This window comes from Stereum hirsutum (genome assembly GCF_000264905.1).
Source record: "Stereum hirsutum FP-91666 SS1 unplaced genomic scaffold STEHIscaffold_2, whole genome shotgun sequence".
Classification (NCBI taxonomy): domain Eukaryota; kingdom Fungi; phylum Basidiomycota; class Agaricomycetes; order Russulales; family Stereaceae; genus Stereum; species Stereum hirsutum.
Genome location: NW_006763132.1, coordinates 129,130 through 149,999, shown reverse-complemented (window position 1 = coordinate 149,999; position 20,870 = coordinate 129,130). Strand labels below are relative to the sequence as shown.

The 20,870-nt window shown below is 50.5% G+C and overlaps 5 protein-coding genes, 2 non-coding genes and 1 pseudogene across 8 annotated transcripts; 3 read left to right on the top strand and 5 right to left on the bottom strand.

Annotated features, from left to right (window-relative positions):
* Positions 1 to 509: 509 nt before the first annotated feature.
* Positions 510 to 609, bottom strand: STEHIDRAFT_t15 (annotated as a pseudogene). The gene has a single exon. The product of its transcript is annotated as a tRNA-OTHER (tRNA).
* Positions 610 to 1,553: 944 nt separating this feature from the next.
* Positions 1,554 to 4,634, bottom strand: STEHIDRAFT_165171 (uncharacterized protein). The gene is made up of 6 exons (XM_007299474.1): positions 4,457 to 4,634; positions 4,290 to 4,401; positions 4,190 to 4,236; positions 3,454 to 3,738; positions 2,982 to 3,151; positions 1,554 to 2,896 (listed from the first exon to the last, which is right to left on the bottom strand). Exons 1-6 carry the CDS (start codon positions 4,494 to 4,496, stop codon positions 1,808 to 1,810), a joined length of 1,743 nt encoding a protein of 580 aa, XP_007299536.1. The 5' UTR covers positions 4,497 to 4,634; the 3' UTR covers positions 1,554 to 1,807.
* A 2,433-nt stretch (positions 4,635 to 7,067) lies between these two features.
* On the top strand, positions 7,068 to 8,935 carry STEHIDRAFT_152310 (kinase-like protein; the record flags this gene model as incomplete). The annotated part of the gene is made up of 5 exons (XM_007299473.1): positions 7,068 to 7,173; positions 7,714 to 7,865; positions 7,941 to 8,190; positions 8,269 to 8,703; positions 8,748 to 8,935. 5 exons carry the CDS (start codon positions 7,068 to 7,070, stop codon positions 8,933 to 8,935), a joined length of 1,131 nt encoding a protein of 376 aa, XP_007299535.1.
* A 573-nt stretch (positions 8,936 to 9,508) lies between these two features.
* STEHIDRAFT_50272 (kinase-like protein) lies at positions 9,509 to 10,770 on the top strand (the record flags this gene model as incomplete). Its single annotated transcript, XM_007299352.1, is given in 4 exon segments — positions 9,509 to 9,651; positions 9,671 to 9,857; positions 9,929 to 10,157; positions 10,211 to 10,770. Coding segments are annotated over 4 exon segments (1,119 nt in total), but the record flags the coding sequence as incomplete, so codon positions are not given.
* Positions 10,771 to 11,372: 602 nt separating this feature from the next.
* STEHIDRAFT_49097 (uncharacterized protein) lies at positions 11,373 to 15,956 on the top strand (the record flags this gene model as incomplete). Its single annotated transcript, XM_007299259.1, has 16 exons — positions 11,373 to 11,598; positions 11,655 to 11,769; positions 11,827 to 11,987; positions 12,038 to 12,236; positions 12,305 to 12,617; positions 12,683 to 12,709; positions 12,771 to 13,011; positions 13,069 to 13,141; positions 13,192 to 13,223; positions 13,282 to 13,604; positions 13,672 to 13,828; positions 13,887 to 13,948; positions 14,010 to 14,480; positions 14,628 to 15,049; positions 15,110 to 15,498; positions 15,559 to 15,956. Coding segments are annotated over 16 exons (3,609 nt in total), but the record flags the coding sequence as incomplete, so codon positions are not given.
* A 425-nt stretch (positions 15,957 to 16,381) lies between these two features.
* On the bottom strand, positions 16,382 to 17,749 carry STEHIDRAFT_165170 (NAD-P-binding protein; the record flags this gene model as incomplete). Its single annotated transcript, XM_007299472.1, has 5 exons — positions 16,382 to 16,589; positions 16,695 to 17,052; positions 17,173 to 17,264; positions 17,352 to 17,613; positions 17,691 to 17,749. 5 exons carry the CDS (start codon positions 17,747 to 17,749, stop codon positions 16,383 to 16,385), a joined length of 978 nt encoding a protein of 325 aa, XP_007299534.1.
* Positions 17,750 to 19,346: 1,597 nt separating this feature from the next.
* Positions 19,347 to 19,445, bottom strand: STEHIDRAFT_t14. Its single transcript has one exon. It is a non-coding gene; the product is annotated as a tRNA-Ala (tRNA).
* Positions 19,446 to 20,659: 1,214 nt separating this feature from the next.
* STEHIDRAFT_t13 lies at positions 20,660 to 20,760 on the bottom strand. Its single transcript has one exon. It is a non-coding gene; the product is annotated as a tRNA-Ala (tRNA).
* Between the last annotated feature and the right edge of the window lie 110 nt (positions 20,761 to 20,870).

The window sequence follows — 20,870 nt, the reverse complement described above, 5'->3', positions numbered from 1 at the left end:
AGAGTGTATAGGGAGGAGTCGCACGCAGAATTTGTTCTGGTAGAAGAGCTCAAGCGTGGTGTTCTCATGTGTCCGACATTCTCTCAACCCGAGAGATGGAGACACTACCTCATGGATACTATTGGTGCGGATGTTTTCCTGCGCACTGGAAACTGAGAATTTATTAAAAGTTCACTGAATATACGCTAGGTCTAGTTTGTCCGTCCCCCTTGCATCACTCCAAAAGTAGCGAGGTGATGCAACCTAACGGTGCATCATAGGCCATACATCGTCCTGATTAGGTCCAATATGGTCCATTAGGTCCAAGCGTCTGTCAAAATGCCTGGTAAGTTTTGAGCAACTTTTGCGACAGTACTGAAGGCGGAAAGAAGTCTTGGTTTGTGAGTACGATCAATGCGCCGTCTTCGAGCCAAAGGACCGTTCGCATAAATAAATGTATGCCTCTATAGTCATCTCGCCAACTGACGTGGAAGGCATGTAAAAAAAGATGGACGGATTCGAACACTTATTGGGCATATCCGAACTCGAACCGGACTCTATCGCAAGAATCACCGATGATTTAGAGGAACATACTGAGCGAGCGTGATGAACCTGCTACACCATATGCCCGTACCGGGGGGAAGGAATGGTCTTCATTCAAGACCATATCGTCAACAAAGTGTGACGACGATCCAACAAAGGAACGAAGCACGGTCGTTGGGAGACAAAGGATCGCCCCTTTACAGGAGCTCCAACGCCAGATACCCATAGAAACGCGATTTTCCCCATGCGTATACTTCAGGGACATTTCGATGACCTAGGACGCCACACTCATGATCAGTTATCTTCGAGTCTCATAACTTGTGAAGAAACAAGGATGGTACATATTAATATGAAAAAGGTGTACGTGGTACGGATGATAAAGGCGAAGAGATTACGGATAAAATAGACAAAGATATTATGAATGACGAAGGTCACGTACATACCTCGCAACTTGACCAGTAGTATGGCATACTCGTGGCGAAGGACGGGGTTAAGGACCTATCGGGTGATGTGCGCCGTTTTGAGAGCCACGACTTTCGTGTTTGCGCTCGCCCCAGGGATTCCTATTAGTTCTTGGATGTTCGAGGCTGAGGTGCGCATTTCGGCAAGGTATACTTCTCCTTCATGATTTTATTTCATTTCAGTATTATCATGAGTGATTCGACCGTTCCATGCGCCGGCGTGAACTCTTCGCACCGTGGTGACGAGGAGAGGAGAAGATAGGGGAAGGTCACCGCTCACCAGAAGCTCCTCCTCATCTATCACAGTAAGCGTCACCGAAGCAGGCTGTGCCGCAGAAGTAGCTTCATGAGCCATTCAGAGCATGGTACGGCCCATGTAGAATATGGCGGGGAACTGAGGAACGGACGAGGACGATGAAAACTCGAAAGATCGTCCGGGAGTTGCCGTTGAGTCCGCAGCCACTGTGCCACCATATGCATGTGGCCCGGTTCTGCTTCGAGACTCGAGACTTCCCCTTCGAATTCGAGCGCCCGTCCCAGGTGAGCAGACGAGGGATTGAGATCGATACGAAATAAGATGATATGATATGGTATGGTATACAAATATGTAGTACAAAACACAAACAGACGAACAGACACAGACAAGCACAAACACAGACAGACACAAACAGACACAGACAGACACAAACAGACAGATTCAGCAAGCAAAGCGAGAACGAAACGCGGCAAAGTACACATACAATCGCACTCAACAACAACAACAACAACAACACAAAAAACGAAACACTCTGTCGAAAACGGACGAAGTCGCCACCGTAGCCTACCTATCCCTCCCCCTCAAACCCCCTCTCCCGCTGCGCACTCCCCACACTAATAAAATACGGTCTTCTCCCCCCTCCTTCTCTCCTCCCTTCCCCACCGTTACTGCCGCCGCCAGAACTACTACCACCACTCCCGCCCGAACTGATAAAACTCGTCTCCGGCGTCCATTGGATGTCGTAGCTCTCTTGTCCGACGCGATCTGGTTGTCCGACTCGGTCTCGGCTTCGACTTGGTGGAAGTTGTGGTTGGGGTGGCTGACGTGGCGGGGGAAGTGGCGGTTGAGGTGGTGGTGGTGGTGGAGGTGGTTGTGATGAGTCGAGGTGTGATTGTGGTGGTTGTATTTGTGGTGCGGGGTTGGAATGTGTATGTGTTCGCGGCAGCGACGGGGGCACCGGAACCGGTACCCCAGGCGGCCTCTCCATCTCCACTTTTGTCGACTCCCCACTCATCCTCACCTTCCCTCCCGGCCTTGACTGTCCCGATTGCGGCGTCTGTGGCGTCTGCGGAGATGGTGGCACAGGATGCATAAGCCTCGACGCCGAATTCGGGACCTCCCCTTCTCCCTCCGCCCCCTCCCCATCCCCGTCCACATCGCTCCCAGACCCCGATCCCGTGGTGCCAGTCGTCCCCGTCGTCCCCGTCCACCCCTTCGACCCCTTCGATCCCTTCCCCCCCTCCTCCATCCCCATCTCCATCTCCGACCCACCGCTCTTCATCCCCCCCTCCCTCCTCGTCTCAAGCACCGTCCCCATCCCCATCCCACCGCTCAACGCCCTCCCCAACCTGGTAGTAGTTATACCATTCGTCGTCGCTCCCTCTCTCGTCCCTATAGTCCATCTGGAGCGGAACCGGAACGTAGTACTAAACGCGAATCGTGGCCCTCCCTCCTCATCATCATCATCTTCAACTTCGCGTTCTGTGTCCGTTCCCCCTCGAGGAGTGCCTGGAGTACGCCGGGTCCGTGGGGTACGCGGTGCGCCGTCGCCTGAAGATTCACCGACGCCGCACCAGCGGAGGATGGCGGTTGCGACGACGGGGACGTTCGCTACGGAGAGGGACATGCAGTCTTCGACTAGGGCGGCGATGACGACCTTTATCCACGCCACATCCATTAGCGTACCATTCTCCCTTCTCCCGTGAAGAGTAGTAAGAGGGATAAGAGGGAGATAGACTGACTTTGATTCCGCCATCGGTGATGATGTAGGCTGCGTGCACGAGGGAGACGATGGTGGTGATGATGGAGGTTGAGAAGATGATGTAGAGACGGCGGCGGAGGGAGGAGGATTTGATTCCGTGGATTAGGCGGAGGGGGAGGGTTATGAGGAGGAGGTCGGAGAGGACGTCGGCTGTTGAGTTGGGTTGGGGAGGGACCGTGGGTCGTGGTTTGAAGTTTGGGGGAGACGGGAAGAAGGGAGGGAGACGGAAAGAAGGGAGGGAGGGGATGGTCAGTTCAAGGGTCGGGGGGAAAACGATAGAAGGAGAAGGAAACGTGGAGGGAAAGTAGAAGAAGGATAAAAGTGGAAGATATCAGAGAAGGAAGAGAGATATTGGGGACGGGGACGACAGAGCGTAGGAAGTGAAGAACGAATAGCAACATGGATATGGATGGATAACTCCATACAAACAAACAACCAACGAAAACACTCACAAACGACCTGACAAATAGCCACCTCCTTATTCAACGCACACTGCGGGCTCCTCTCCTCCTTCCAACCCTTCTGGGGTTCACACACCCAAAGCAACTGCGCCAGAAAAAATAAGATCGCGCCGAAGAAAAGGCCGGCGACGAAGGTGAGGCGACGGCGGACGTGGGGGTCCGGGTCGATGCGGATGATGGAGAAGAGGATGGAGAGGCGGGCGGTCCAGATTGTTACGTAGAAGGTGGAGGCCATGAGGTAGTAGGCTGCGATTAGGGAGGTGTGCGGGAGGGAGTCTGTGGGAGGAGGGGGGCGAGGTTAGTGAGGTGGTTTTGGGAACGGAGAGAGGCACGCAGGAGCTGCAGAGGAAAGCTGTCGTGGATTCACGAGTTTGAGGAGAGGAAGACTAGATATATGCGTGGTACATGCATAATCGCATGCGGATAGGAGCAGTTAGGTAGCAGCCCAGGTATACTGCTGCGACAAGAAAAGCGCCAAAGATAGCGGGCACGACTTGCACCCTCCAGATACATCAAAGAACAGACGCGAACAGCTCAGGGTAGAATGAGAGGACGATGCGAGACGTATGCGCATATCTGCCAAGTGTCAGGCGAAGACCAGAAGGAGGGGCAGGAGACTGGACGAGAGCGATGCCAAGAGGCGTAGCGAAGATGCAGAGGCGGGTAGGTTGAACGAGTAGGGAGGAGAAGATTGCGAAGGGAAAACAGAAATAGAAATAGAACGAACCAGGGTTCTCTACGTGCATAAACACGCTCACGATCTGAATCAAAAGACTAGTAAAAGATGAGCTACATCGTCCAAGTAAAGTAATCCGAAGAGAACGCACCAGAGCAAGGAAAAGAACGTCCAAGCATCATCCCACCAGTATCTCCCTCTCCGAATATACAGCCTGACTGCAGTCATGCATATCGCGACAAATCCACAGACCGACTCTGTGACTGATCGAGAGATGCGTCAGTGGCGGGGCGGAGAGGGGAAGTCAGACGGACGGACTCTTTATCTGGATGAGCGGATCATCGAGGTCGAGTGCCATCGACCCTCCCGATGTCCTGTTTCTTGGTCACGGTTACGTTCGGAACGGTTGCGTGGAGTGGATAGCTGCTTGTTCTTGTCGTAGCAGACGATTCGGAGGAGTGGTATAAGTAGAAGAGATGGGCTTGCTGCTGAGGCCATCGTCCACTCCATTCGGGTCAGAAAAGAAGCTCAAGCAAGCGCCGACCGCACGGTCTTCCATCTTGGCCTTCCGGCCCCGAGGCTTCCCACGCGGTTCTTACTCCTCTCTCCCACGCTCACATTCCTCCGCCCTTCCTCTCCTCCTTCGCCTCCTCCTTATGCAACCTACGACGCCGATATCTGTACATGTACTGAGTCGACCCTCGCCTTCTCGTTTGCTCTACAGGTACAAAGCCATCGTGGCGCACCGTCCATCCAACTCGCAGATCCTCGAGATCACTTGAACGCTCCGCTCCATCATCAACATCAGCATCAGCAGCTCCTCTGATCATCATCCATGCAAAGTTCACTCTATCTACCGTAACAAGACCTCTTCAGGCTACATTGAGCGCCGTCACCTCTGCTCCACCTTCTCCCCAAGATCCGAGAGACTCTCCGCGAGGTGCTTTTCGTTGCGATTTGACAGATCTTCCATGTTCTTGTGTTCTCGTCCTTGCTCGTCCCTCTTCGGTCTGTGCTGTCATCTGTGTTATATTCGACTTTGTTGTGGATTTCGACGAATCTTATGTGTCTCCTTTGTTACTCAAATGCTCGATTCGGGATTTACGCCAAGTATCCTCCATCGTCTTGTGATCAACATCAGCACTTCATCGTTCTGCTCTCCCAGCCATCTCTGCCTCACACCATCATCGACTCCTGCGCACACCCTCATTGACACTCGTCATTCTCGGATTCAGAGCAGAAACTATATCAACAAATGTGACAGACCTTGTGAACGAAAGCATCGGAGCTTGTTCTTCGCCGTTCTTTGTCTTGGATTCCTAGCTAGATAATTATGCGTCGTTTCTGTCCCTCGTCGACGTCGACGTCGCTCAGTGTGCTAAAGAGCGCCGTATTGCATACGGTAAGTATAGATCCCTTTCGATGCACAATAAGAAGAGATCGGACGAAAGAGGGTGTACTACGCATCCTGCTCGATTACTCGTCTTTCGATCGCGACCTCGCTTGCTGTACTCATGATCAGTCGACGTCCCCGTTCTCAGTTTCTCTACATCCACAAAGCACATCGTGGCGCTCCACTGGCATGCTTTCAACTCCCAGATCCTCGAGATCGCAATGCTGAGCTCCATCATCAACATTACACAGCGTCTCCTCTGATCATCATCCATACAAAATTCACTTTAGCAACCACAACGAGCCCTCACCATCCCGCATTGACATCGAGCGCCATGATCTCTGTCTGCTCCACTTTCCTCCCAAGATTCGAGGAGAATCTCCGCGGGGTCTTCGTTTCGCTTTGACAGATCTTCTATGTTCCTATAGTTACTTATGTTCTCGTGTCTCTGCGGTCTGTGCTGTCTGTGCTGTCTGTGTTGGTGTTGTCTTGGTCTTCGGGCTTTTTCGCCAACATTTATCTGTCCTGATCATCGTTCGTCGATCATCGCTCAACGTTCAACGTTCAACACTCCGACCTTACGAGTATATGCTCTATCGGCTTTGGATCAGGGCAGCATCGAGCGAACTATCACCACCCTAGGGCCCACTCCATCGTTCCCCTCTCCCGCCGTGTCTCTCTTCAAGTTATCCCCCCTCACCCCCCCCCCCTTACCCCCTCCCATAAGCACTCTCGTATCTCACCACAACTTGTATCCACCATCGAATCCAATGCACTCTAAATCATACCCTCACTTCTCATTGCCAGTGGTTGCTTTAAGTTTAAAGCGATAGAGGCTTAAGCTTGATCTCGCGGCTCTGACTCTAACACTCGCTCGGGCTCCTACATAATCAATAATTGCTCCTGCTTTCGGTCTCTCGTCTCAGTGCGTTATAATAAAAAGAGTCTCATACGTACCATCCAGATCCCTTTCGGTTTAAATTCATGTGAAATGATCGGACGGGCAGTAAGTAAAACCTGACCTAGCCCGATTTTGCTGGACGAATTCTCTTTCTCCTACGGCGCACACACGTAGTAAGTATGTAGAGTACTCCCTCGAGTCGGTTTCATCTTTCAATCGTCGGATCGTTGGATACCCTACCGGTGTATGTATAAAGTACAGGATAATGCTCGCGCTTGGTGTACTAGAGGGCCGGCCCGGGCTCTTCTTGCTCTAAGTAAGTACTTTAGCCGCTTTACATGCCATGAAGGGTAAACTCCATATGTTCGGCCAATACGCTCAGTGGACGTAGGTCTCCCCAATATGCATCTGCTCGTACTAGTAGACTGGACTTCAGACATACATAATCTCCAGTATCCCATGAGACAAATGGCGAGACTGAGTCCCACTTTCTACTTTCTACGCCACATGGTGGCCAGTGCGGACGGTGACTCGGATTCGGATCCAACGGCAACTCCCGGACGATCCTTCAAGTTTTCGTCTCCCTCTTCTTCGTCCGTTCCTCAGGCCTCAGCGCTCAGCCCGCCATGTTCTGAATGGCTCTGCAACCTACGACTTTAACGTCTGCAGTTCACCCTGGCTCGGTGACGCTCTCTGTGATCTCTGAGGAGGAGCTTGGCGATGGTGCGTCTGGTGCGTCTGGTGAGTGTCTAACTTCAATCCTTCCTTCCTTCCTTCCTTCCATCCTTCCTTCCTCTGCGCCACGGGGATAGCAGAGGGGATCTCGGAAGCTTGGGGACGAATTACTGATGATGAAGAATGAAATAATAAAGGTGAAGTCTACCTCGCGGAAATGCGTTCCCCAGAAAACCCAGCGGGCCAAAAGGGCAAAGTCGTAGCGCTAAAAACGGTGCACGTAACTTAACGGGATACGTCCTTAATCCCGTCTTGCGCCACGAAGCGGCCATCTTGGTCAAGTTGCGAGGTACGTGACCTTTTTTGCACGACGTATTTGTCTTTTTCAGCCGTAGTAGCTATAGTTCTTTCATGCGTACCATCTACGTCTCTGTATCATCTTCGTCTCTTGTGTTCGTACCATCTTTGCTGTCTCATCCGCACCATATTTGCTGCTCTCATCCGTACCACCTACGTCTCTGTCATCTGTCCCATCGTTGTTTCTTCACAACTCATAAAACTCGAAGACGACTGACCGGCAGCTATGCAATGTTCCCACTTATCCAGGTCATAGAAGTATCCCCGAAGTCTACGCCTGGGGAAAATCTCGTTTCTATGAATATTTGGCGTTGGAACTGTTAGGCAGGAACGTTCTTGAGGAGATACCATCAACGGGTCCGTTGACTTTGCGGAATCTGGTGTCATTGGCATGTCAGATGGTAAACGATTTAGTAACTCAACTCAACGGCATCGCCACTGATTATCTGCTTTGATTTGAACCTTGGCGCGAGCAGCTCGATGCGATCGAACGTGTCCACGCACACGGAATCGTCCACGGCGGCATAAAGCCCGATCATTTTCTTTTCGGACTAGGACCTGGACCGAAAACGGGTCAGATATACCTAATAGACTATGGACTTGCGACGCGGTATACACGTCCTACTTCCGAAGGACCGCACGAATACGAGCACGTGAAGCCGTACGTGTTACGAGAAGCGCGTGGGACGCTCGATTATGCGAGTATCAACATACATCTCCGACGCAGTAAGTCTCATCATCCCAACTCTCCTCACGCTGTCATGAACACTCCATATCGTATCTGAGCTAACAGGACGCGTCCAGGTCCCTCACGCACAGACGACCTCGAATCCCTCTCCTACACCCTCATTCGACTCCTCTGCGTCTCCCTCCCCTGGTCCACTCCCGACATGTCCCACTGGCCCACGGAAGTCGAAATCATGAACCAAAAGAGTGAATGGAACGGTATGGATCTCTATCCTCACTACGGCGGTATATTCGGGAGTTTCGTGGATTATTGTAGGGCGTTAGGCTTTGAGGAGAGGCAGGATTATAAGGCTTGGAGAGGACGTTTCCTAGACCTCGTTGCGGGATTGGGATTGAGCGGGACACCGTTATATGATCCCGCGGATAAGAGTAGCCCGCCTATCGAACCCCCGCCCACGAACGCCACTCCGTTAACACATCCCTCTCGCCCACTTTCAACGATCCAGACCCCAAAGCCTACGTTCCAGAACTCCCAGACGAAGACGACGGCTGGTATCCCGTCCCATCCGGCCACTCACCCTACATCATCCGCGCAGAAGACGTTCTAGAAGACGAGAAAAGAATCGTGCGGAAATATGTGGGTAGGATCGGGGCGGTGCCGGAGATGGGGAGGAGGAGATGCTTTAATGTGGAGAGTATGTTGACGGAGGACGAGGAAGATGAGGATGAGGAGAGGTTTGGGGGACCGTGGGCGGTGGGGGTGTATAATCGGGTGGAAGATTGAGGTATTTAGTCGTGTTTCTCTGTGGTTGAAGATGGTGGCGTAGGAGCGTTCGTGATGGTTGTACTGTTGGATTGTTTGTTGACGATGCAAACGAGAAGACCACGGGGGAGAGGCACAAGCAATGTGCCTTTCGACAGCTTCATCGGGTAACTCGTAATGAACCAGATAAGTAGACCAAAGTAGACGTCACTCTAAAAACACAACCTACGAGCGTCGAGCTCGGACAGCACCATCCTCTTTATTATTTCTCTCTCGCCAGCGAAGCACAAATAGGTAATATTTTGGAGAAAGTGTTCAGAGAATTGTGGTGGCGTAGGGGCAGAGCGGAGGTCAAGCGGAGGCGCTAACGGCGAAAAGTTCTCTATTTGGTCGTGTTTGCTTCTTCCTTCTTCACTTCAACACGGATGTCTCACAAAGAAAATTCTTTTTCGCTCTGCATCTCCTTTCAAAAACTGTCATGTATCTCGAATTATGCCATCCTCAGGCTATTGGTGATGGGGGGTACGGTTTGTTCAAGCATCCAACTTCTCGATGCAACGTGTTCGACGCTGATGAATCTGGCGTTGTTTGGTAGGAAAAGTCTACCATGCCCTTATGGCAACCGACAAGTCTAAGCCTCGAAAACTCATCGCGCTAAAGAAGGCTCGTACGACTAGCCTGGTGAAAAACCCCGTACTCCGACACGAGGCGTGTGTCCTGTTAAGACTACGAGGCAGGTACTTCGCCACAAACCAGACTAACTTTCGCGCTGAATACGCATCATTGTACAGATCATCCCAGTATTCCTCGAGTCTATGCGTGGGGAAAATCACAATGGTTTGAGTATCTTGCGATGGAGCTCCTGGGGCCCTGTATTAATCCTAACACGACGAAAGGGGAGCGCCTCACTATGAGGAACTTGGTAGTGGTTGTCTGCCAAATGGTAAAGTCATTTTATCCCGCCTTTTGGATCCTGTGAGCTAATAGTCACGGTCTCTCTTATCGTTTATAAAGTTCGATTCAATCGGATATATGCACTCACAAGGTCTCGTTCACGGAGACATCAAACCAGACAACTTTTTATTCGGGCTACCTCCCAAAGAGGGAAGAGTTCATCTCATCGACTTCGGTCTCGCAAAGTCTTGGCGCGATCCAGTCACTTTACAACCCTTGCCGCCTCGAACTACTCCAAACCTACGCGGTACTGCACCATTCGCGAGTATCCCTGTTCATCTTCACAACAGTACGTATCTTTGGGCTCTCTTCGATGAGGCCGACACAGCTCATCTCGATAAGGCCCATCTCGCAGAGACGACATCGAGTCCTTGTCATACACCATTGCATGGCTACTTCGTGGACCTCTACCTTGGTACGGCAAGGATGACAACGGCATCTTCCTCATGAAACAGCAATGGTCTGGGCCCGATATCTGCTTTGGCTATCCGTCTGTCTTTGGCAAATTCATCGAGTACGCCCGAGCTATGAATTTTGACGAGGCACCTGACTATGCGTACTGGAGGAAACAGTTTCGCGCTCTGGTCCTTGACCTCCCGGAAGACCCGGACTACGACCATTCCGATCGAACCGAGTCATTCGTAGGGTGTGCGAAATCAGGGAGCCCTTCGCTAAATCACGATGTATGTCGACCCATCATATCTTCCTCGCCGGACTCAGAATGGTCGGACTACTCGGACGACGACTTCTTTCCGCCACAGAGCTGGCCTGGCGCGAGTTCTGTGCATGGCGATGATTTGATTGGGGATGAGGGGAGTTTGGTGCGGGAAGTTGAAAGGATTGTGGATCCTCCACATATGGCGTGGCCGTACACTGAACGGCCAGAACTTATGATAATATGACATTGATCCATTGATTGCAGGAACGGGATCGCTCCAAATGAATACTTTCGGGACAGTTCTTTCACCGACGAATAGCCTGTTATGGCTCAAAACTCTCGGGAGCGACAAAAGTGACTTGGTCTTGGGAGTCTGATCGACCAAGTAAAGCTACATCAAGCGCTCCTGCCTGAGAATGTGTTTTTTTGGAACCTTAGCCGCCCCGCATACTCGTTTCAGATGCTGATATTGTGTTATTTCTATTTTCGTTGCTCACGCTGGCAGAGACAGCTGGACGATTAACGCTGAAGGGCGGGTATCGGATCTCCACTGCTCCGACATTTGCTGTGATATTTACTATTGCAGGTAGTGGGGCGCGACGCACGAAAGAGTGCCTCTCTTTCCACCCCCCATCCAGCTCAGACGGCAAGATCAATGTCGGCACCACTGACACAACCCCCTCAGATTAACATCCAAGATGAAAACGACGACATGGGAGAGCTGGATATGGATGCCTGGACAGCTGCGCGTCCGACTCCAGAGGAGTATAAACAGTCAAAGGGCTCAGAACGCATCTCTGCCATTGGTACGCTTCTTTTCCTGGTACTGTGATCTCTCATCCTCATGTCTTTTCAGAGGATCATGCGCAGACCGTCTACGATAAAGGGAAGGCTATTGATGACTACTATACCGCCAACGAAGATACTCTCAAGGCGGCAAAGCTGGGCCTATCAAAGATTAAAGACCCGCGGATCGTGGAGACCGTCGTTGAACGCGCTGTTGATTTCGGACTCGGAAATATCATTCTCAAAGGCCTTGACGTGATTGGCGAAATACATCCTTTCCTCAAATGTGAGAATGCATTGACGAATTCTCTTCTGATTGAGCTGATCAAAAACCACGACTAGTCGGTGTGACGGCCTTTAAGCTTGTGTATAGCTTAGAGCAAATTCGCCAGAGCAACAACAAGAGGGTCATGCTTCTGAAAGCTCTTATGCAGGAAATGATGGTGACGTTGTTTGAGTAAGCATCCCTCCTCGTCCTAGTACTTCAGCGTCTTACAGAGCGTATGCGAAACAGACTACGCCATGTGAAGGATGTTGACGAGCGCGGTCCAAATGACGAGAGCATTCGAGGTGGTATGCAGAGTTTGATGAAGAGTATCGCAGAAGAAGTCAAGGCCTGTGGCACCGCCTGTCATGCATATATCGAGAAATCGTTTCTACGCAAGTACACCATGCGTGCTCTTGCTGTGTTTTACCCTCTTGTTCTAATGTGTTAATCCTTTCAGGTAAGATGGTAAAATCTCCGAAATACGCAGCAAGGCTGGCTCCATTCGGAGACACGTTCATCAAGCGTAAAGATGATATCCTACGCCAGCTGAATGTACACATTATTCGTGCTGTAGATGCAGCCAACGAGAAGCTAGATGTTCAAGCCACCACTCTCGGAAGTATCAAGGACCAGCTAAGTATGGTCGCGCTTTTTCAGTGAGTGCCCCTGGTCATCATCCCCTCGACGGCGGTTTTAAGAGATCTCTCATCTGCTCATCGCATAGGATGTTGGGTGCCCCAAGGGAAAAGGAGTTGGAGAAGTTCATCCTCGATAACGGCGGCCCTGATAAATGCATCGCAGATGAGAAGATTTTTCAGAAGATCCTTAAGATGTATCCTCCTGAGCGGAAATCCGATCCCAAAGACGTCAGGGAAGAGCTCAAAAAAGAATTGGCAGAGAGTGTTGACGAACTCTTTGAGAAACACCGTAAGGTGTTTGATGGGTTGTTGAAGATTCAGCAGCGGGAGATGCATATCGAAGCTGATCGGGTTATTGATGAAATATCCGGTGCACATGATCGCCGCGTCTTGGAAGCGGTGAGTCTAATAATTTGTTCATGCTTCATTCGGCATGGCATTGACATTGCGCATGTTTTCATAAGGACGTGAAAGGGCTATGGAAATCTATGGTATGTCATCATTCCTATATTACCTGCAGTACCTCCTTTACAGCGCATTGAAAACTTTCAGGGCTGGAAGGGAACAGTCGAAGCACGCCAGTTTGTTCTCGCCCTCCACGACTTCTACGCAGACCATCACTTTGGTTCAATCGCTGAGAGTAAAGCTCCCTCGAGAGTAGGCTCTCCAGTTCCCGCGAGTCCGCTCCCTCTTCACCCTTCCGAGAATGCCCCGGCAACTTTAATTGGCAACGACCGCTGGGCGCTGGCGTATATTGATGCCTCTAATGTTCAGGCCGTTGTAGAGGCCGTGGGTGAGCTGTCTCGGTCCTGTCTCATCAACCTCACCCTCATCAGCTTTGTTGATCCAGACGATGACGTCACTGGGTTCGTCAGCATCAAGGAAGTGAACAAATTCGCAAACAGTCGACCAGACGGATGGAGGTCAGTCCCTGGTATTTCCATCTCAAGACCGAGATCTTATGATGTGACAGCTGGCTTCAGTGGCTTGCCTATTGGGCTACCGGTGAGCATGCGCACGTTCACAACCAACAACACAGAGCTCGGAGCTGAGTTTTGAACAGGATGGCATCTGAGCATTCACCGGTATAAGTTTCAGATCCACACCCTCGTTCAGGAAATGCTCGAGACGGCCAATTCGGTCCACCCCCAGAATCGCACAGCTGCAAATATATATCTTGCACTCGCACCGATGTGGAATATCGAACCTCTGCTACGATCCACGCGTGATCGTGCAGGAACCACAGCGCCAGAGCTAAAACGTCTGACGGAGGACTATACAGACATGGAGCAGACCCGTATAGAGAAGAACTTGGAGTCTGTTTCGTATCGGATTGACGCTTCAGCGACAGTGGCTCTGATTACGAGAAGTAACATTCTTGAACGAGTCAGTTGGTCTAAAATCTGCCGATCCCGTCCTGATAATTTTTTGCTGACCACATTCCCGCCCTCAGTACATATATCCGCTTATATATCTCATACTCCGGAGGCATCACCACCTCCTGAAGCTCGCTTGCAAGAATGTCCTAGACCCCAAGGAGTTTGAAAGCATGACTACGACACTCAAGAGCATCTTTTACGCCGCAGACGACCGAATGTCAGCGCTCGAATGTCCGTTCAGTGCCCATATTCATCGAGAATGCAACTAATATATTTTCCGATTGTATAGCTATCTTCCGCCAGACTCATGCTGATGTTCGAGTTCGATTCGGGCAGTTTGCATTCGGAATGGTTAGTTTGAGCTCACTAAAATATTTTTCGTCAATATTTTCTCATATTTTGTTACGAGCAGTTTCAACTCTCCCATGGCCGTAGTGGGCGAGACCCTTCCAAGAACTGCTTCGTTAGAGCAATCGATGTAGATCCATATGAAGGTTCCCAGCCTACTGCCGAAGAATCTCGAGGCACTGCCATTTCCATCCTCAAATTTGGCATAAAGGATGAGGACGAGGCCTCTCTGTACTTAAAGTTCGCTTCAAGTCTATCGACTTCTTTGGCCTCATCCTCAAATCCACTGGCAGGAATGTGGTCGGGAGGACGCGGTGAAGTCATCGACGGGAAGTACAGGGCCATCGAATTAGTGGAGATCGTGATCAATGAGGAATACGCTGAGGATGGAAGCGCGACGGGTATTGGGCGGGACTACAAGGGCGAGTTCAAGGTTACTGGACGGCTCTCAAATCAGTCTGTTGCCTTTGAAGTGTTCTTCGACGATGGAGTTTCGTACGCGATCCGCGGACAATTTAATGAGGAGCTGGATAGGGTCTCTGGAGTTACCGTTTCTGGGAGTGGTACAGATGCAACAGTACGCAGCCGTGGTCTTTTTACTCCTTATTATTTGCTTAAGTGTGTCAATTCTCAATAGCAACCGATCGACACGTTTGGCGTTAGCGCAACGGACGATACTGAGGTGGTTATCCAAGAAAATACATCCGAACACGGCTCCTCCCCTCCGCAAGCGCCGAGAATCGTCTTTCATCTGGACCGCATCCCCGCCTCACTCCGAAGATTCAGAGGCCCTCCTTCTGAGTATGATCCTAACCCTGCTCGCACACGGTGGTTCTTTGCTAAAGACGCCATCATTTCTCAACCCCATAACGGACATTTTTCCTGGTCACATACGGTCAAACGGGTTGCAGAGCAGCGGCGGTTCATGGATCTGCACATGCGAAATCTAGTGGACTCCAAATATTGGTCGTGCCCGAAAAAGCCTGCCCTAAACGAGGATGAGCAGAAAGAGTTATCGAATCTTCAATGGAAATTGGCTCCTGCGGACTGTAGCCTTTACGGTTCGCTTGTCGAGCTTGAGTTGCAGAGAATGGTCAATTTTTCGTGAGTTTATCAGAAGAAATCAATCATACCTTGTCAATGGTCTAACTTGTATCTTGGAAGCGAATGGTATTGCGATTCCTGCACACGTACCGTGGTGCAGGAGCGACTTGTGTGTCTCCGCTGCATTGACGAAACTTACGGGGACACCATGGATCTTTGCTCCACCTGCGCAGATGCGGAAGCCAGTCGAGATGGTTTCATACACCTTAAATCGCATTCCATCATGAAACTACGCTACTTTGTTCACGATCATGATTTCCCATGGTACATGGCGTACGGGAAAACGATAGCAGACCAAGCCAAGGATCGCTTGCGGAAGCGCGAGATCGAAAAGAAAAACAATCCGAACGCTGGGACGAGTGGTACGGACGCAGATGATTCGCTGGAGATGGAATGCAAGGCATGCGGAAAGGAAATATTGCTGCCCTGTTGGGTTTGCCTCTGGTGTGGTAGGTCCCGGATGAGAAGAGTATTGCAACCGAACTGACCGGGCGGCTCCATCGTTACAGAACTGTTTATTTGCGTTGAGTGTGAATCAGAAGGGCGTCCTATCACTGATCGCCAGTCTCATGACCCCAATCACCCACTCGTACGCATCTCTGACACGAAACCCGAAGGTGGCCCGGCAAATACGGACAAGAAACTACGGTTCTTGGAGGTTGGGTTAAATGATCTGGAGACAAAGTTGGACGAAAAAATGGCTACTCGGCTGTCTCTGATGGAGGCGCAGGTGGAGGAGCGTTTGAGCGCCCTAGAATCCAAGGTTGAGGAACGCCTGGAGCAGATGGAGATTAGAATGGAGGGGCATCTAGCTGCGATGGAGACTAAGGTTATAGAGCGTTTCGGAGGTTTGGAGGACACCTTCAGAAGGATTGTTCAGGAGCTATCGGTGACTCGTACGGAATGACGGGGTTCGCTCACTGAAGCTGAGTGGACTTTGCGTAGTTTTCAATAAGCGGATCCTTGTGGCTTCAAATATATCTCAATAACTTAGTTTCTCGTGCTGAAAAATACTGATACGTCCTTCGTCGTAGGATATCCTCTCGTTCGTCGTCGCAGTATGTCACCCTTAGAAGGTACAGCCAGGCATGAGTGTGCGCGGTGCGCAATAGATGCATACTATCTTCGTTCTTTTCTTGAAGAAAAAAGAGAACAGGAGAATGTTTCCGTTATGTTCTGTGGGAGCACGGAACGGGGACGAGGGCTCAGACTCTTTCTTGGTCGGGAATGTACCTACAAGATCTATTCTTTCTTGTCATGCGCTACTGAAGACAGTCGACCGACATACGATGTTTTACATGGTACACGCATCTTTCACCCTGCTACATAGTTGTCATGTTGACGCAACACCCGAGCGATTTTCACCTTCCCGGAGGTGACTGAGATATTTCTCTGTAGTAGCAGCGGCCGGCGTCGACCAATCCGTACCTTCCCAATATTTGCGAAGATACCCTTCGACAGTGCACGGCCGAATCTGAGGTAGCTTCTGATTCAGCGTAGGTTCGACTGCGAAATCGCCAGCTGCAATCGACTTGGTGACCTGTCAAGGGCATGACTCAGTGCCAAAGAAGACGAAAAGTAAAATAATCACGCGAAAGCGACTGATACCAGATGAGATAGTGGGGGAATTTGGAATTCAACGTACCCCTTCAAGATACTTATTCTCCAACAACTTCTCAGCCCTCTCCCCACCCCCCTGCATCACATACGTCCTAACCATCTTCTTCCCCGTAACCCTATCCACAACATCCACCACCTCCTCAAACGTTGTCGTCTCCCCCACAATCCCGCTCACCTCGTCCCACTTCTCCAGATCCAGACTCTCAGCGACGAATTGCGCCGTATCCTGCGCGGAGGTGAATGTGACTTTGGTAGTGCCATCTCCGGGGATGTCGGCTGTTCCGGCGCGGGCGTCGATGAAGACGTTTCCGGGGGCGAAATGGGCGAGGGCGTCTTTTTGGGAGGGGAGGTTGGAGCCTCCGGCGAAGAGGTTGATGAAGATGCTAACGGGAGGAGGATATGTAATGAAACAGTGAAGGGGAATCGTCGGGATGGAGGTCATCATGGTAAGTGAGACCTCGGTCGGGAACCAGAGTCTCAGTTCGGAGATGATCGTGACTTACCCGGGAACGAACCGCGTCACTTCAAGCCCGGACTTCTTCGCAGCATCCCAGACCTCCAGCTTTGGGTGATACAGCATCAATCCGCTATTATTCTACTCAAATCAATGGGACAAACTTTGAACAGTCAACTTGTCAACATTCCGACTGAAAAAAAAAACGAGACCGAAAGAAGGACTTACCATCGCCGCCCACCCCGACGGGGCAAACCTCTTCACGCCCGCCTCTTTCGCAGCTTCGAGAAGTGCAATCTGACTCGCTACGATCTCCTTCAGATCGGGACTAACTAGCGTGACGATGACGGTGTGTATGTCTTGAAGGGCGGATACGAGGGTAGAGTGGTTCGAGTAGTCGACTACACGGACTTCGACGTGTGGATTGTCTGGAATTGGTTTGGAAGAGCGGGAGAGGACGATGGGGGTATGTTTGCGGCCGTTTAGGATGCTGTGGTCGTAGGTCGAATGGGTGGATATGGAAGGGATGGTATATTGGGTGAGAAACACGATATTGTGAGAACGTACGCTTGGATGATGTTCAGCCCAATACTCCCTGATCCGCCAGCGATCGCTACTTTAACCATGTTTCAGACCCTAGTGAAATCAGCTGAACGAAGAGAGAAGAGCGGACGACGAGAGCATCCAAGATGCCTCGCTCTTAAGTATCTTCATCATGGGCGCAATGGAGGGTGCAACCAGAACAATGATGCAATCTCAGAACCGATGATACGTGATATGAATCCGTCGGGACCTGCATATACCTGAGTACCGTACCTATTGTCGAAGTCGAATCATGGCTGCTTGACACGTGCTTTAGAGAAACATGAGATTCCCAAGACTCAAGAAGTGAGTGAGAGTGAGAAGATAGTCGGGAGCAGTTCCTGATTCTCTGGGATAGTCACACGGTCGTGGTTTGGTGAATAAGCAGAGCGAGAACGGGACATGATGGAGAAGAAGACATTGAGCACTGGGACCAGAGCCAGAAGTGGAAGAGGTCGTCGAATAGCGTGCAGTGCTTGCTGTAGCCCAGGAATATATAGAGTTCTATGTGACCCTGCAGTTGCAAAGATCCATGATCCTTGACGATGTTATTCTAATAGCGTTGATCGAAATAAGGCCTGCGTGGAGCAAAGAGAAACGAAATCGAATCTGACGTGTGGGCGGTCCATGTTCAAGTATATGAAGACTATTCAAAGTACAATGGACTGTAAGGGTATCAGCATATCGGGCTCCAGGATCAGGACTTCCGGGCATCTACGCACCTTGCGTATATATGTGGTCGCAAGGCTCCGAAAGCGATGTTCGACGTTCAAAGATCACGCTTTGCGAGGCCGTAACAAAGAAAAACAGCGTTGTAAAAATCGTTCAGAGACATCCGACTCGAGATCGAGATCAGGGAGATTCATATTGTCCACAATTATCACTACCATGCGACTTATCCTCAAAATGAAGGAAAACCTCGACCCCACAAGGCATATCCGGACTCGAACCGGACCACTCACACCCACAATGACCAGATATATCCTGTACTTGAGTATGTGATAGACCCACTGCGCCATATGCCCATATTAGCACACTGCATAGAAAGGTCTTCAGTGAGGCCCGAGAGAGATCGCAATGAGGCTTGAATGACATGGAATTCGGAAGAAAGGAAGGATGGCGTTCAGAGATAAAGGAAGGATATTCTTCGGGCATTTGCTCCGAAATGTGATCGGCGCCATCGAGTAGACCAAGGGCACCACTGAACTTTGCAGGAAATGAGAGAGCATTGTCATTGCACGGCGAGCCACTAGGTAGCAAATAATCGGGCAAGACTCGATATAGTAATTTATCGGGACCCTCTCCACGCCGTTTGCTGAATGACGAGCAATCACGACGGACCCCGACCACACTATATGGTGATTGCCGCACAAAACAAGACAGGAACTTACGGGTCGCTCATCACATACGGATGCTATGAGCACTGATAGCCATTGAACAATAATGAGATGGATGTTCCTTTGTCTTGAGAAAAAACGAGTATGCAGGATGAAACGTCCTGTAATCTGTCCGATACAACGCACGTGTACAGACACGTCGAATGGGCCGCATCACTGACTCGACAACGATATGAATCGGGAGGGAAAACCCGAACCGTCGCATTGAAAAATCGACAAAGAAAAGAAGATTGTCGTTGGACAATGGACATATCCGGAGTTGAACCGGACACCTCTCGCAGAAAACGTTCGATTGTGCCACACGATGCTAAGCGAGCGTGATAACCAGCTACACCATATGCCCATGGAGGTGTGCTTTGTTCAGCTTTCTTGGAGTTTAACAGGATATAGGACTTCATTGTGAGACACAATGAAAAGAGATGGGGCTGTACCGAGGCGAACCTGTGCGGCGTAATCGCCTTGAGCCTTCGAGTGCAGTACCAGACGAACACGAATGAAAACTTTACACGATATAGACAGAGTACTTCTCAAGATACCACGGATCAACGGAAACATCGCCGTGGACGATGGAAGGACGGTCTCGACAAGGGAGAACACACTACGTGCATGGGTATGAATACGGTAGAACTAGTTCTCAGAAGAACATGACCAGACTTGAGATACAGTGCGACGCTGCAAAAAGGAGCCCATCGTGTACGTTCTTGGCAACGTTCGACATGAATCGAGAGTTCCCAGAAAGACGAGAGGACGTTGGACAACGAAGAGTGGATAGCCACATAAAGACCCGATCGTCCCAGAAACTGATGGATAAGCAATAGCGTCGCCAAGCAAGGCTTTATGAGTCGACCATCCACCTACGAGGTACTCGTCAATCTGCCTCATCACAAGAAAACAAGGATTAAGCTTTCAACGGCAAAGTTCATGCTCAGGCATTTTTACGACAGTGATACATGCCCGAATCAACGACTCTGTCATCTCCACCGTGTAATTCGAGTTCGAAATCGACCGGTGTGAGATGGCATATGGCGTTGAAGTAACAACCGAGAGGAGGGAGAGGAGGGCGCGAAGACAGAAGGAATCAGGGATCGAGGAGAGACGCGGAGGAGACAAGAAGCAAGGAGCTAGAGTCTGAGGACCGGGAGAAACTAGAGATACGCGCCAGAGCATCAGACGCACAATCACACAGAAGTCGAGGTTGAGAGAAGTCGTCCACTAGATATACAGCGACACAGTCAAGAGGGAGAGAGTTGGAATTGGCGAGGAGCTGACGTGTTCCGAGGCCGTGGGAGGATCAACAAACGGAGTTTGAACACGAACGAGGTGGCGTTGTGGCATTGTGGCGAAGTTCTTCCTTTCACGTCCTTTCGCTTCTCGCGCGACGAGCTCTCCAGATATCAACCTCTCTTCTTCCCCATATCATGTCTCAACCCTCAAAAGATTGTGTGTATATCTGTGCACAGTTTTAAGTCGGGAAGAACAACAAAAGCCTCCTCGGAATAAAAAAAGAAGAGGAGAATAAAAAGGTAAGAAAAAAAAGCTGGGGTTTCTAGTTAGTAATGGACATATCCGGAATTGAACCGGACACCTCTCGCAAACATGTCTAGCTTCTCCCCCAGTCATGCTAAGCGAGCGTGATAAACCAACTACACCATATGCCCATGAGAAGGGTGCACGAGTACGTGTTCTAACTTAAGGACCATAGTGTCTTTGTTGAGCGGGGTGAAAATGATGTCAGTCCTCATAAATTCATATCGTTCGAGACAGGCGA